The 17,315-nt window shown below is 36.1% G+C and overlaps 2 protein-coding genes across 15 annotated transcripts in view; one reads left to right on the top strand and one right to left on the bottom strand.

Moving 5' to 3' along the window:
* Positions 1-17,315, bottom strand: part of NF1 (neurofibromin 1) — a 282,946-nt gene that overhangs the window by 56,882 nt on the left and 208,749 nt on the right. The window lies entirely within an intron of this gene.
* On the top strand, positions 2,897-13,223 carry EVI2B (ecotropic viral integration site 2B). Of its 2 annotated transcripts, none has more exons than XM_009251483.3 (2): positions 2,897-3,052; positions 11,356-13,223. In XM_009251483.3, the coding sequence occupies exon 2, from the start codon at positions 11,377-11,379 to the stop codon at positions 12,721-12,723; it is 1,347 nt and encodes a 448-aa protein (XP_009249758.1). In that variant the 5' UTR covers positions 2,897-3,052; positions 11,356-11,376; the 3' UTR covers positions 12,724-13,223. The 2 variants fall into 2 exon arrangements, with proteins under 2 accessions (XP_009249758.1, XP_054392596.1); XM_054536621.2 differs by having other exon boundaries at positions 2,927-3,052; positions 10,057-13,223.

Consider the following 17,315-nt stretch of genomic DNA (forward strand, 5'->3'; position numbering starts at 1 on the left):
AATCACCTGAAGAGTTTTTAAAAAACACCAATGCCTAATTCCCATGTCTTCCTTCTGATGCAACTGGAATGGGGTGAACTCTAAGCATTGGTAATTTTTACATAACTCTCAAGGTGATAACTGCTCTTGGTCATCAAATTCAAACGTCTAGCTATTATTAAAATGAGAGGAAAAAATAAAGCATCATTTTTATTAACAATTTATTAGCAATTTGTAAAAAACAAATCTATTCTCTAAACAAGAAATCATAACAATATTATTCCAGATAAAGTTAAGTGTCAACAAAGTAAAAAGGAAAGCATGAGAATATTCATGCTAGTCATGGTGACTGAAATGAGGTTATCTTTTGAGGGGAAAAATGACCCAGATTAGAAATGAAACTAGGCAGACTTCCCATTCTGTGCAAAAATTGAAAATTTGAGATTGTGCACCAGTACATCCAGGAGTAACACAAAGCACTCCTTGAATCAAGGGTCGTAAATAAATACTTGTCAGAGAAAATTAAAAGAAATTAATATCACCATAAAAATAGGAAATTATTTTCATATTCAACATACTGGTCAAACATTTTCTCACCAGAGAGCTTCTACCACAAGGATATTTAAAAGAATATTTAAAATTCACCACTCACTATCTTGGCTATTAAACATATACTCTCAGAATGGTGCTATCCAATGATAGTTACTGAACAAACAGAAGTGTTTCCTTTCCAAATGACAGGTATTTTAAAATGGTAGGTAAGATATCTTTGAGTTCAAAATATAAAAGTCATTTAGTTTTGAACAAAAACACATTCCCTACCCCTGGGTATTACAGTTCACCAGCTTAATTCAGGGATTTAAAAATAGTCAATCAGGTCAGGCACAGTGGCTTACACCTATAATCCTGGGAGGATCACCTGAGGCCAGGAGTTTGAGGCCAGCCTGCACAACAAAGTAAGAGCCTCATCTTTACAATAAATAAATAAGCCAGCCAGCGAGCATAGTAGCATGTGCCTGTAGTCCTAGCTACTCGAGAGGCTGAGGCAGGAGGATTGCTTGAGGTCAGGAGTTCAACACCAGCCTGCGCAACACAGCAATACCCTGTCTGTAAAAACAACAATACTTCCAAAAACCAGTGAATCAAAAGCTTTATAGCATTTGATTATATTATGCTTTATAGTAGGAGCCCATAAAAAAAAACTATTCTTTTTGCACCAAGCTATAAGTACCCTGAAGTTAAGAGCAAGGTCATAATAACCTGTGTTTCCCACAGTGACCAGGAAAAAGCAGTGCATGGGTTAACACATTCCGTACCTACTATAATATGCACCATCCAAGGCACTTTACATTTATTTAATTCCACAATAAGCTTATAAATTAGGAATTATGATCTCCATTTTTCAAGAGAGGAAAGGTGACTTACTCAAAGAAATTTTTATTCAGATGGACTCACTCTTTTCAATACACTTCGTTTAGTTAACTTAAAAAATTTTGTATTTTAAATTTTTGTGGGTACATACTAGGTGTATATATTTAAAGGGTAATGAGATGTTTTGATACAGTCACGCAACGTGAAATAATCACATCATGGAGAATGGGGTATCCATCCCTTCAAGCACTTATCCTTTATGTTACAAAGGATCCAATTACACTTTTAGTTATTTTAAAATGTATAATTATGTTATTAATGATAGTCACCCTGTTGTGCTATCAAATAGGTCTTATTCATTCTTTCTATTGTTTTTTGTACCTATTAACTGGTAACACCATCTCCCCAACCCCTCATTATCCTTTAGTAACAAGTTAACTTTAGTTAACTTCTTATTTAAAAAATGATCCCCAATTTATTTTATTTTCCACTGAGAAGTAACTACTTTGTGGGTAACCAAATAAAGAGTTGTGAACTTGAACTGAAAAGTCACTAGTAAAATATTTGGTCAAAATAATTTAATTACAGATATACAAATGGCAAACAGGCATACGAAAGGTACTCAATACCACTGATGAGAGAAATGCAAATCAAAACTACAATGATACATCATCTCACCCCAGTTAAAAATGGCTTATACCCAAAAGACAGGCAATAACAAGTGCTGGGAAGGATGTGGAGAAAGGGAACTCTCGTACACTGTTAGTGGGAATGTAAATCAGTAAAACCACTATGGAGAACAGTTTGGTGGTTCCTCAAAAAACTAAAAATAGAGCTATCATATGATCCAGCAATCCCACTGCTAGGTATATACCCAACAGAAAGGAAAACAGTACAAAGAGACATCTGCACTCCCACGTTTGTTGTAACACTATTCACAACAGCCAAGATTTGGAAGCAACCTAAGTGTCCATAAACAGATGAATGGATAAAGAAAATATGGTACATATACACAATGGAGTATTATTCAGCCATAAAAAAGAATGAGATCCTGTCATTTGCAAAATAATGTAATTACACTTTTACCCTGGACTTTTTATATTATGAGGAAATAACATTACATTTATTGGTTACCTGCAGTGGGTGAGGCATTTATACATGTTATATTATGCTATCTTATTTAATCCTCACAATAACCCAATAAAATATTCCTTTAGAGGAGGAAACGGTGACTCAGAAGTGCAGTCTTGCCTAAGGTCATACAAGTAAACAGAACACATCACTCACTTCTTATGAGAAGAAATCTCACTGTAAGTGATAACCCAACTGGCAGCTTTTCTTCTTAGAACATGTAATTTTCTCTTCAGGACTCCATCCTAAATATTTAATTTATATAATCATATTACTAGAGTATCTCAAATATTTATTTACATAATTAAAAGCACTCAAATCATAGGGCTCCAAAATGTATTTCAAAATAAGTTCTGTTAAAGTAATATATTTCTTAGTCACTTTGTGGTTTATTGCACTTCCGGAACCAGCTATTGATAAACTTCCTCTTTTTCTACAGAAACTATTTCAGTTTGCTAGAGGAACATTTTAAATCTGAATTGAACCACCCATTTTCCTTTCTTAGCCAAATCACCAAAATGTCCAGTTAGAACAAGAATTTAGCATTCTGCAAAAGAAGTTAACAGCTGAGGTAAGAAAATTTTCACACAATTTGGTTTGATCTTGCTTTATATAAAATTTATTTTAAAAACTGTCATTAGTGTTTTAAACTTAAACTCTGATAGTCTAAAGATGTCTATAACAGGTTTTTGTGGTTTTGTTGCATAGAATTAAAAAATATTCAGTGTTCAGCTTGCCTTAGAAAAATATTTTCACCTAGGTTTGTATAAGACCTTTTAAGTTTATGTAATCACACATACATACATACATACATACATACATACATACATACATATATTTTTTTTTGAGATAGAGTCTTGCTCTGTCTCCCAGGCTGGAGTATAGTGGCACCATCTCAGCTCACTGCAACCTCCACCTCCTGGGTTCAAGCAATTCTCCTGCTTCAGCCTCTCAAGTAGCTCGGATTACAGGTGCCCACCACCACGCCTGACTAATTTTTTTGTATTTTTAGTAGAGAGGGGGTTTCACTATGTTGCCCAGGCTGGTCTCCTACTCCTGACCTTGGGTGATCCGCTTACCTCAGCCTCCCAAAGTGCTGGGATTACAGGAGTGAGCCATGGCTCCCAGCCACAATCATATTTGTTAACCTTAGTTTTAGAATTAAAAAGAAACTGTAGCCATGGTAGATAAAACTAAGGGTTAGAAATAGAACTAGATTCCACAGGCTATGACTGAATTTATAACCTCCAAAATATTAATTGTTAAAAGTTCTAATGTACTTTTTATAAAATTTTCCTGTACATAATATAATGCATAAATTAAAATTTTTGTATCCCCTTTAGTTTGCATAGTAAGAATGGTCACCTTCACTTAATTTAGAAAGAAAAAGAAATCAGATGTGGTATTTGATTATTATTATTTTATGTGCTTTATTTTTTACATATAGATTTTTATATTTAATAATGATGACATGAAAACATTCTGGCTCATTTTAAAAGCTTACTAAGCCAAAAATGTTAGTCAATAATCAAACATGCACGTGTATATTAATATCATCTACGTGTTTATGTCACATTATCTGAGACTTTAGAACATAGTATAAGATAGAAGAAACCCACAGAATAAACAATAGAAAATTGTTAATATGCATAAAAGATGCTTGCTGTGGGTAAAATGGGCAAAGAAAAACTGCAAAGAGTATTTTACATAGATTTGTAATTTCAGGGAATAATATGTTCATAGTGGGTGATATCCCATTTCAACATTTAATAAATACTCATGACTTTCTCTTAGAAGGATTTCTTCTAAGTAATTATTGTGGAAGTCAGAAAATAAAGATATTTATCTCTTTTTCAGATTAGGCTTGTCTATATATTTTTCTGCTTCTAATATTTAGTTTATTTCATTATGCATAAAGTCATAAAATTATATTAAATTTTTTTCACTGTCATATTTCATAAAATTAAAAAATTTCCTATCAATCCTTACAGTGTGTTTTTGTCATAGAATCCCATACTTTTTTTTTTTTTTTTTTTGAGACGGAGTCTCTCTCTGTCACCCAGGCTGGTGTGCAGTGGCACCATCTTGGCTCATGGGCTCAGTGCAACCTCCGCCTCCCAGGGTCAAGAGATTCTTCTGCCTCAGCCTCCTGAGTAGCTGGGATTACAAGCACCCGCCACCACGCCTGGCTAATTTTTTGTATTTTTAGTAGAAACGGGGTTTCACCATGTTGGTCAGGCTGGTCTTGAACTCCTGACCTCAAGTGATTGGCCCACCTCAGCCTCCGAAAGTGCTGGGATTACAGGCAGGAACCACTGCGCCTGGTCCCATACATGTTTTTAAAGGGTTAGTCCCAAATCTAAAGTTTACTAGTAGTGCTTGTGTTTTCCAGCTAATTCCTACATAATTCTACTTAGAAGGAAACTTTAATTCTGATTAAGTTTGAACTGAGAAACATAAATCTGATGCCTTTCAATGTCCAAGCTTTAAAAAAAAATCACCACAAAATTTTCAGTAAACTTCCTAAATATGACACTTTATAGAAACCATTCAAAATTCTTATAACAGTTTTCGTAGAATCAGGACTAAAATGGGTTTTCAGGTATTTCTTTCCTACCCTTTATCTAAGACTACCTACAAGTGTTATTTACACATAATTCCCACCAACTCACATCTCCTTCCTTCATAAAGCATTTCTATTTCGTAACTTTTCTATGAAAGGCAGTATAGCACATATAGTGAAATGTGATAGAAAGAAAGGGTTCTGGCACAAGATTAGCATGATTTTTGTATTAGTGCCACTACTTAGAGCTGTGATACTGCCAAGTTACCCAACATCATGGTGTCTCAGTTTCCTTATCTGTAGGATGAAAAAACCACCGCCTAGCTAATTAAAATAGGATACTGCTTAGCCTTTGGTGGGTGCTCAGTAAATGGTCACTATCATGATACAAGATGGTTATCAAATACTTCCTATTGTAGTTGAAGGTCAATTTCTCTTTCCACTTTTCCTCAAGATGCAGAATGGCTGGTTTTTTCTTTTACGGTTTCAAAACTTCACTAGTTAGAGATAATACTACTGCTAAATTTTAATCTATTATATTTGTATCACAACTTTTATTATATCAAAGTAATTGATACAGCTATCTATACTTGTCTTTTGTCTAGGATATGCTCTCCAAATCTTGATTCTCTTTAAAAGATAATGGCATACTTCCTAACATATCCAACTTAACAGCATCAATTTTAAATGCTGGACCCTTTAAGTACTTTTGCATTATATTTATAAGAACATGTCTATGGCCTGGCTCGGTGGCTCATGCCTATAATTCCAGCACTTTGGGAGGCCAAGGCGGGTGGGTCACTTGAGTCCAGGAGTTCAAGGCCAGCCTCGGTGACATGGTGAAACCCCATGTCTACAAAAAATACAAAAATTAGTTGGGCGTGGTGGCGTGCACCTGCGGTTCTAGCTTCTCTAGGGAAGCTGAGGTGTGAGGATCGCTTGAGCCCAGGAGGCGGAGGCTGCAGTGAGCTGAGATTGCACCATTGCACTGCAACCCGGGTGACAGAGTGAGACCCTGTCTCCAAAAGAAAAAAAAAAGAACGTGTCTTATACACGGGGACTCCTGCTTCACTGTAACTGTCTTTAAAATGTTAAAATTTACGTTTTTCTTTTTAAAATATTCAGCAAAGAAAAAGAACCAAAATCACAGATTTAAACCTCAAAGTGCCAGCCTATAATAATGAGTAAAAACCGGCATATGAGGGCTGACAAATTTGCTTGAGCAGCAGACTAAGGGATTTCTGGAAAACTCTATATAAAATGTACACAGGTGCATGGGTTCTTTGGAGTAATTGCCAGGTATGCTTCTGGATAGTGTCAGGGAAAAAAAAAGGGAGAGGATGGTAAGGATACTCACAGCAGACAGGAGAGCCTGAAATGAAAGGTAAATGAATTTGAAAGGATGGTTCATTCTGGTACTCCATTTTAGAAAGCAAGCTCCTCTTTACTGTCTCCCTGCACTCACAAACACAGGCCAGCCACAACAGAGCAGCATTTTGCCGTTGCTTCTTTCATCCACTTCAATCATCTCCCCCCGCCCCCAACTTCTTCATTTTGCCTACTTCAATCATCTACACTGCCTTCTTGCTAATTATATAACCACTGCTTTTTTTTGCAGCTGTTTATTAACTTTTCTGCTTTTCTGTATCTTCTCTAGTCAATTGACCTTCCTCTTTTCTGTTTGCTGCTTCCTAAAGTTTTTGTTTTTTCTCTTTTGTGTTATTTTGTATTTCTTTGCATTGCCCTTTATATTATTCTAAATCTTCTTCTCCTTTTTATTCCCCTGCATATTGTTCTTTACCTACAGAAACAATGTTGGTACTTCAGGTACACACCACTTACATATTTTAAAATGTGTATGCTAAATAACCTTCCACACTGGTAATAACGCTGGCCTCATTACCTCTGGGGAAAAAAGTCAGTTTTTTCCACTACTATATTCCCTATTTATTCCTCTTTTAAATCTTTCTCCTCCTTCTCTGCACTACACTGAATTGCCATCATAGAATTCTAATACAGTTTCTAGTATTCTGATGTAGCAGATCCTAGGAGGATAAAAAGCTAACTGAAGAGTGGTAGAAAGTGTTAGGACAGGCAAAAAATGGAATTTGGTTTTAATATTGCCATAACCGTTAACTGACAAGTGAAAATCTTATACATGGAGGGTTCCACCAGCTTACTACTGACATTAGAGGATAGGAGCCTATCAAAATTGATCTTACAAACTAACCTGGGTTTAAAATTATGTTCCTGTTTGGGCTCTTTCCTTCTCTAATGCCTTTTTCAGCTAACTGAAAAGAGGAACCATATGGTTTCCTTATTTTAAGCAAAGTCACAAAAGAGGAAACATTTTTGGCTAACGACAATTCATGGCTTATATTTTCTGATGCTTTGGATAGCATTAAAACAGATTTTTAAAATGAAATTCTGAAGAGAATAACATTTTCTAAGGAAGTCCCCTTGCCTTTTTTTGTAATCTATAAGAATAATGGGTAGGAACTGCATGGATGATGACCATCCAGAGATTATTCAAATCCCTATATCTATGCCAAAAGTGTTCAAATTTTCCCTTTTAAATCTTTTGCAAAATGGATAAAAAGCAGAATTTATTAACTTAGATTTCACTGCCTCTGCTTATATTCTGGTAGAAGTACTAGTAAAAAGCAAAAACTAAAATGGAAAGGAATCAAGAAGCCCAATACAGGTTAAATGTTTACTGTGCTCCTAATATATAAGGCATTATACTACAAAGAAATCAAAATATAAAAACATGAAGCAATAAAGGGTAGCAGAAAGAACGTATGCTTTGGAATCAGGTGGCCCTGAGTACAAACTCCCAATCTGTCACTTAGAGTGGTATAACATCAGGCAAACTGCTTAACTCATTTGACGCTGTCTCTTTATCTGTAAATAAGGGATCCCTTTACCTTCCTCATAGAGTCATTTAAAGGTTCTGTGAAATAAAGTATGCAAAACTGGGATAGTACAACACATAATATGCTCTAGGTAAGTATTTTTCTTTCTCCTTTCTGCCTTCTTCAAGGTTCTTTATAATCTTGTTCAAGGAAGTAGGTATAGGAAAATGTGAAAAGTAATAAAAAATAAACACAATTACTTAAGAGAATAGAAGCGTGAGTGAGATACATACATGAATTATGTAAGGAACCATAAAAACAATAAATGAGAGCTAGGGGGAATTCAGTAAATGACTGATCTGTTTGGGCTGTAGTCAGTCACAGAGAACTTAGGTTGAAAAGTAGAATTTAAACTGAGGTCTGAAAGATGAGGACAGATTCAGATATGCAGCCAGAAAGAGGAAGAGGCTAGGTCTGGAAGAAAAAAAAGAAAAAAAAAGAACACCCTCGAGAAGGGTAAAAAACAGCATAAAAGTGTCTGTTTAGCAGGAAAAAAGCGTGTGTTTAGAAAGTATGCAAGGTGGGAAAGGGATGCATTTGGCTGGATAAGAAGTTTCAGTCATGATACGTGAATCTGGACTGGTTAACTCAAGCCAGAAGGAAGAAAACTCAATTTAGAAGTTTTATCTTAACAGGCCAGGCGTGGTGGCTCACGCCTGTAATCCCAGCATTTTGGGAGGTTGAGGCGGACAGATCACTTGAGGTCAGGAGTTCGAGACCGGTCTGGACAACATGGTGAAACCCTGTCTCTACTAAAAATACAAAAATTAGCCAAGTGTGGTAGTGTATGCCTACTGTACTCCCAGCTACTCGGGAGGATGAGGCACAAGAATCGCTTGAACCCAGGATGTAGAGGTTGCAGCGAGACAAGATCATGCCACTGCACTCCAGCCTGGGTGACAGAGCAAGACTCTGTCTCAAAAGAAAAAAAAAAAAAAAGGAAGTTTTATCTTAACAGAAATTAAACCCTCAAGCAAGGCAGTAGTAACCTGATCATGCATGCTTTTAAGATTAATTCAGCAGTGTGCAGGAGAGTTCAAAGGAGAACTGTTTTAAAATTTAGGCTTGAATTATTCGTATAGGGAAAAAAATCACATATCTTTTCTTCTACTAAAACAGGGCCATTTATCATCACTGTGTACCAAGTGGTAGAGGAGTAAGCAATGATATGCTATTTAGATATGCTGAAAAGGTAATTTGTAAAACTTTTATTGCACCTTCCAACAGAACATCAAATCTCTCTAAATATAGGCTTATGAGTCAGAAGAACTACAGTTTCTAATCATGTATACCAATATCTAACACCCTAAGATTTTCTATTCCCTAATGTTAACAGATAACCAAATAGTTGCCATTGTGTTTGATGATGTGCAAAACAAGTATATTATACCAAAAGTTGCAAATTGTCTCAGTAGAACTCCTCACTTTAGAGGAAAGGCAGTTGAGAACAGGAAAGGTTAAGCAACTAGTTCTCATGGTTAGACAGGTAGTTAGATGGGAGAAGTAGAACTGAAACTTAACTCTCCAAGTTTTAGCATCTACCACATCCCAGAAAAAGCCCTACCTGCCAAACTTTCATACGTGCCTTATTTTCCTGTGCCCACACTGTTGCTCTCCCTGGCTGGAAATTTAATTCGTTCTTATAGACTTTTAAAATTCAGTTCAAGCTTTACTTCACTGAAGCCTTCCCAGGCTAGGTTAACTTCTCTGTACATCTCCTGCATACTTTTATGAGAAAGCTTATCAAATTATTGTAATTGGGCCAGGTGTGGTGGCTCACACCTGTAATCCCAGCACTTTGGGAGGCCGAGGCAGACGGATCACCTGAGGTCAGTTCTCGAGCAGCCTGGCCAACACGGTGAAACCCCGTCTGTGCTAAAAATACAAAAATAGGCCAGGCGTGGTGATGTGTACCTGTAATCCCAGCTACTTGGAGGCTGAGAGAGGAGAATCAGTTGAACCCGGGAGGCGGAGTTTGCAGTGAGCCCAGATCGTGCCACTACACTCCAGCCTGGGTGAGAGAGTAAGACTGTCTCGGAAAAAAAAAAAATTATTGTAATTATTTTTTAGCTTTTTTTCTTTCTTCTTTTTATTTAGAGATGGGATCTCACTATGTGGTCCATGCTGTTCTTGAACTCCTGGCCTCAAACGATCCTCCCACCTTGGCTTCCCAAAGTGCTGAGATTACAGGAATGAGCCACCACGCCTGGCCTTTACTGTTTGCTTCTACCACTAGAATCTGAAACACTTAAAGGCAGTGACTATCTTTTTTTTTTTTAAATCTCCTAAACCTAGAACAGAGCTCCACACAAATGTGGCATTTACCAATAAATGAATGAAAGCAGCAGCAGGACTACTTGACCAACTGGATTGAATTTACTCCACCAGATTCAGAGATCACTCTAGGATTTTAAGCCTAGGATTCTGAGTTGAATTGAAGTCTTTAAAAATATGCAATATTAACATAAGGCTACCATGCTACAGAGACACTGAGGATGCTGCAAAGATTACTAATAGACTCTGTGCCTAAGAAACTTAGTGGTACCATTAACAGATATAGAGAAGTTGGGAGAAGAGTCAGATGTGAGGGTAAAGATGAAATTTTAAATATGTTGAATTTGCTGATAGTGGGAGATATATATATATGGAAAAATCCACCAAGAAGTCATACAAATAGAATTAGGACAAAGAAGATGTAGGCTGGAGGTACAGGTTTAGGAATTGTGGCATAAAGCTGAGAACTAAAATCTTACAGAATCAGGAACAAAGAAAAGTAGGTAAGGGTGAGGACTGAATATCAATTAACCATATTTAGGAGGCAGAAGAAAAAGAGCTAGTGAGAGTAACATGAAAGGAAGACTGATTACAAAAAGCTACTTGAATATTAGTGAAGGAACAGTAGTGTCTAATGTGGTCAAGGAGGGGAGGGGAGAGAAGAAATAAAGAACAATTAGATTAGGTAATAGATGATCACTGGTGTTCTTCAAGGCAGGAGAATCAATATATTTCTAGTAGAAAATGGTGAAAAAAGGTAGAGAACACATGGATCCAGCATATAGAGCCTATGCGTTTTGAGAAGTATGACTAAGTGAAGTACTGAAATATAATGAAGCTAGAGGGGCAGCAGAGCCAAGTACAGAACTTGTATTAATAAAAGAAGAGAGATCACTGCTTATGAGGTCCAAATGCTGTATGATGGGTTAGAGTATATCCAAGAGTTGTTACACCAAACCTACAGTGTATCAAGTCTAAATTAGGAATAATAACTACTAATCAACTACTACTAATTAGGAATAATGTCTACCTACTTTATGCCAGGAATTATAATGAAAAGTCAAATTTTTAACTACACACCAATGATGCCTGTCTTTCTCTTTCATTATAAACTCACTATAGATAAGGAGGAAATATTCTGAAATGGATCCCAAATATTTCATCTTAATTTTGTTTTGTGGACACCTGAACAATACATTTTTTTCAAAGACAGAGACAATTACAACAGAGAAGCAGTCACAGCCTACCTTATTCACATCATCAACGTCACATGTATTGGCTAATTCTCAAAATACAACAGGGAATCCTTTGGGTCAACCAGCACAATTCAGTGACACTTTTTCTGGACAATCAATATCACCTGCCAAAGTCACTGCTGGACAACCAACACCAGCTGTCTATACCTCTTCTGAAAAACCAGAAGCACATACTTCTGCTGGACAACCACTTGCCTATAACACCAAACAACCAACACCGATGGCCAACACCTCCTCCCAGCAAGCTGTGTTCACCTCTGCCAGACAACTACCATCTGCCCATACTTCTACCACACAACCACCACCATCATTTGTCTATACTTTTACTCAACAATCATCATCTGTCCAGATCCCTTCTAGAAAACAAATAACTGTTCATAATCCATCCACACAACCAACATCAACTGTCAAAAATTCACCTAGGAGTACACCAGGATTTATCTTAGATACTACCAGTAACAAACAAACCCCACAAAAAAACAATTATAATTCAACAGCTGCCATACTAATTGGTGTACTTCTGACTTCTATGTTGGTAGCTATAATCATCATTGTACTTTGGAAATGCTTAAGGAAACCAGTTTTAAATGATCAAAATTGGGCAGGTAGATCTCCATTTGCTGATGGAGAAACCCCTGACATTTGTATGGATAACATCAGAGAAAATGAAATATCCACAAAACGTACATCAATCATTTCACTTACACCCTGGAAACCAAGCAAAAGCACACTTTTAGCAGATGACTTAGAAATTAAGTTGTTTGAATCAAGTGAAAACATTGAAGACTCCAACAACCCCAAAATAGAGAAAATAAAAGATCAAGTAAATGGTACATCAGAAGATAGTGCTGATGGATCAACAATTGGAACTGCTGTTTCTTCTTCAGATGATGCAGATCTGCCTCCACCACCTCCCCTTCTGGATTTGGAAGGACAGGAAAGTAACCAATCTGACAAACCCACAATGACAATTGTATCTCCTCTTCCAAATGATTCTACTAGTCTCCCTCCATCTCTGGACTGTCTCAATCAAGACTGTGGAGATCATAAATCTGAGATAATACAATCATTTCCACCGCCTGACTCACTTAACTTGCCCCTGCCACCGGTAGATTTTATGAAAAACCAAGAAGATTCCAACCTTGAGATCCAGTGTCAGGAGTTCTCTATTCCTCCCAACTCTGATCAAGATCTTAATGAATCCCTGCCACCTCCACCTGCAGAACTGTTATAAATATTACAACTTGCTTTTTAGCTGATCTTCCATCCTCAAATGACTCTTTTTTCTTTATATGTTAACATATATAAAATGGCAACTAATAGTCAATTTTGATTTTTATTCAGGAACTATCTGAAATCTGCTCAGAGCCTATGTGCATAGATGAAACTTTTTTTTAAAAAAAGTTATTTAACAGTAATCTATTTACTAATTATAGTACCTATGTTTAAAGTATAGTACATTTTACATATGTAAATGGTATGTTTCAATAATTTAAGAACTTGGAAACAATCTGCATATACTTATTACCCAGTACAGTTTTTTTTTTCCCCCTGAAAAGCTGTGTATAAACTTATGGTGAATAAACTTTTATGTTTCCATTTCAAAGACCAGGGTGGAGAGGAATAAGAGACTAAGTATATACTCCAAGTTTTAAATTAATACCTCAAGTATTAAATAAATATTCCAAGTTTGTGGGAATGGGAGATTAAAATGCATGTTTGAGAATAGAGAAATTTTCTTCTTGGTTTCATTGCAAAGAGTAAAACAAACATGTTAAAACATCAACTGAAGGGTTGGGTTAGGGACATTTACTCTGAAAAAAATATGAGGATGCATCATAAAATGCAAATATTTTCCTATCATGTTGGGGGGGGCACAAATTTTAAAACTGGCATCTTTACAAGTTTCTTCTTTATAAACACCCAAACAAAATCAAGTTTTATAAAGCAAAAAAAAGGAAAAGAAGACTATGGCTTCATTCTAAATACGGGTGACTTCTTTTATACGGGTGATCTTTTTTCAGGAAAAAAGACTATCAAAACACAGATGATTCTCAACTTTTTACTAAACTTATACTTTCTGATGCTATCCACTCTTAAATCACCTTTCTTACACAGAATTTCATCTTCATCTATTATCTGACAATCGGTAAGTCTGAGTCATTAGAGTAGGAATGGGCCCAATCTTTGTCAAAGTCAAGAGTGGTCATCAGCCTATACTTTTGGGGATGCCAGTCTTTGTCTGCAGAAGTGCTCCTTTGCCCAACAAGCACATATTCTTCCTCATTAGTCCCATCTAACTCCAGAGGGAAACAAGCACTTAGAATAAAATGGTAGCCCAGTCTTGGAGAATCACTCATAGTTCTGGGATTTTCAGAATAGAACACAGCATTTATTCATAGCACTGGCATTCATGACATTAACAAAGCTCCATATTTAATAAGAACCAGTAGGGTTTTAGACACAGGAATTTTACATACAATGTTTTTCCTAAAATCTTTCAAGCCATCTTTACTGACCATTAATTTTTTAATCTGTAGAAACACTTCCTTGAGCTGCTTATTTTCCTGAATAAGCATGATACTTATTGTCATATTACATCTTTTGTCTTCCTCATTAAAAAGTTTCTTTCATGTATTCTTCAAAGTTAGTACTTTTGTTCGAGACAGAGACTCACTCTGTTGCCCATGCTGGAGTGCAGTGGCATGATCTTGGCTCACTGCAACCTCCGCCTCCCACGTTAAAGGGGTTCTCCTGCCTCAGCCTCCTGAGTAGCTGGGACTAGAGGTGTGCACCACCATGCCTGGCTAATTTTGGTATTTTTTTTTTAGTAGAGACGGGGTTTCACCATATTGGCCAGGCTGGTCTTGAACTCCTGACCTCGTGATCCACCTGCCTCGGCCTCTCAAAGTGCTGGGATTACAGGCGTGAGCCACCATGCCTGGCCCAAACTTAGTACTTTTAAAGCTAATTTCCCCAGCAGCAATCTGGAGTTGAGAATTTCCTATTATTCTTTTTAAGAATTTTTGTTATGGTAAATAAGATATGTTTTTATACTTGGCCAAGTCTTTGACATGCCTTAAATCATCATTAACTGTTCTCATTTTACGTTTATGACAGTTACTTAATGGGCTCGTTCCACATTTTTGCCCCTTTTTACCACCTTCTTTCCTGAAAGAAATACAGGGAAAAATAGGGAAATACCAATTTTCTTAGATTAAACGGGAGCTGATTAGCTGACCATAATGTTGTCTGATATCTTTAAGTACTTTAAAGGGAGGTTTTCTCTTTCTGTTCTTTGTATAACAGGACAGACTACTGGCAGCAGCCGGGTTTTTATGTTGTCTTTTTTCCTTTATTTTTTTTTAAAGAAATTCTTTGCTGGGGGAAGAATGATTCACATTTAACTGCATGTAATTTTCCCCAATGAGGTCAGTGGAAGCTAAGCAGCCAAACAGTGGCAATCCTTGCTTAATCAGCAGGAAGAGATACAAACTAATAAATACAGGACAGAAGAAAATGCTGGAACAAAGAAAAATCTTTTAGAGAAAAGATTAAAGAACTAAGATCCAGAAGAGAAAGTTTATTTCATGAATACTGCAAAAGAATAAGGCACAGAGGAATAAAAGGTAGATTAAAGTTCACATCACATACTAGTGGTGCTCTTAACCAAAACAGCATTAACCAGAGTCAGACACAACCCTGAAGACCATTTGGTTCAACTCCTTTTGTTTGTTAACTACTGAGAAAACAGGACCAGAGAAAGTAAGTGATGTGCTTAGAAGTGGTATTAAAAGCTGAGTTTGCTCCCTGACTATTGGTTCAACACTCTTCACTAATATAGGACCAAAGAGCACCTACATCATGCACTGAAACATACATATATCACATAAGTCTTCTATTTGGTGTGAGTGGTGAGGGACACAAATGAATTAGATGAGGGTGATCTTTAACTGTTGTTCTTACCTAATTCTGATCAAAAAGTAAAGTAGCACCTTTGGGAACCTATAACTAAAACACTGTGGTACCGGTATATGACTAAACAAACAGATCAATGGAACAGAAGAAAAAGTCCAGAAATAAATATCAAATCAGTGGAAACAAGCATTGGAACAACTGGATAGACATCTGGAAAAAAGAAAAAATTTGATCCATACTTCACACTATATTAGAACACCAAGGACCAGAGTTCTAAATATAAACCATGAAATTATACAAGTAGTAGAAGAAAATATGAGTGAATTCCTTTATAATCTGGAAGTGGGGAAAAACCTTTCTAGCTGAGACTCAAAATCCAGAGGCAATAAAAAGGGAAATCAAATTATATGAAACTTTTAAATGTCACACACATGCACATGCGCATTACACACAGACACACACACCTCACCATAATAAAGCCAAAAGACAAATAGCAAACTGGAAAAAAAATTAAAACTTAAATCAAGACAAAGTGCTAATACCTCTAAAATTTAAAATGCTCCTAATATGGGGCGGGAAGGGGAAGACCCAAAACACAACTTTTAATAGTGCAAAACATTAAAAAGACAGTTACAGGAGAAAACATTTAAATGGTCTTTAAAGATACGTAAAGACATATACTCCCCCTCATAATTACAGAGATGCATTTAAAATTAGATGGAGATACTTGCCTATCAGATGGACAATAAATCCCAAAGTTCAACAACAAAGTATACAGTGAGGCTGTATAGAACTGGACACCACGATACACTGTTGGTGGGACTGCAAAATGGTATAATCAATGGAGAGGAATTTAGTAATGTCTGGAAAAATTCAAAATGCATTTACCCTTTTACCCAGCAATCTTACTTCTAGGAATCTTTTTCAAAGATTTACTGGCAAACATATAAAATTATTTAGGTACAAGGGTATTCACTGTGGCATTATTTGTAACAGCAAAAGTCTGAAAAAAACCCAGATGTCCACCAATGGGGGACTGGTTGAATAAGCCATGGTACATTCCCAAATGGAGTACTATGGATCAAACAATGAATTATACAGATACCTATATACCGATATGGAGCGATACTCAAGATACAGTAAGAAAAGAAGAACAAGCTATCTAACAGTATGTATATATGTCACCTTTTATATTAGAAGGGGGGATAAGAACATACCATACATATGCTTACATTTTTTTTAAGTTTTCAAAAAGAAATGTTAATGATACAATGAAAAGCTAATAAAAACAGTCACTAATAGGAGAAGGAAGGAAATAGGATGGAAAAGACAGAGAAGTAAGATTTATCTGAATATACATTGTTATATATATAATTTTGACTTGTGATCCTGAAAAGCTGAAAACTGAAACAAAGTTTATATCAAGTTGGTGATATAAAAATACACAGAAAAGAATTATTTCACATTGCATTAGAACACAGAATTTACTATACACTTTTAGTGAAATAAAGCAGAGCTACAAACAAATTTTAAACTTTATTCGGTAGTCTATAATCTAATTGTAGCAATCAATACTGGTATTATTTTGAAATTATTGTGAGATGATGCAAATGAGCAATTATGTCAATGATATGAGGAATCACTTATAGAAAATATGGGGGACAGAAGAACAAATTAAATCTTCCCAAAGAGTCAAAGAGAAAACTCCAAGATGAGAGACGTTTTAGGAAATAATTGACTGAGTCTTGGCAACAAGTCAGTGGCATAAAGAAAAAAAGGAGTAGGGAGGTGGGCAAACAAACTGATTCATTTGGATTTTTACTTGGTAAGTTCTATGTTGTTATTTCTTTCATGCTTTTAAAATACTTTATTGAGTACTCTCAGTTGTATTCAGCAGGAAAATCAGTC

This window comes from Pongo abelii, chromosome 19, assembly GCF_028885655.2.
Source record: "Pongo abelii isolate AG06213 chromosome 19, NHGRI_mPonAbe1-v2.0_pri, whole genome shotgun sequence".
In the NCBI taxonomy this organism is placed as follows: Eukaryota; Metazoa; Chordata; class Mammalia; order Primates; family Hominidae; genus Pongo; species Pongo abelii.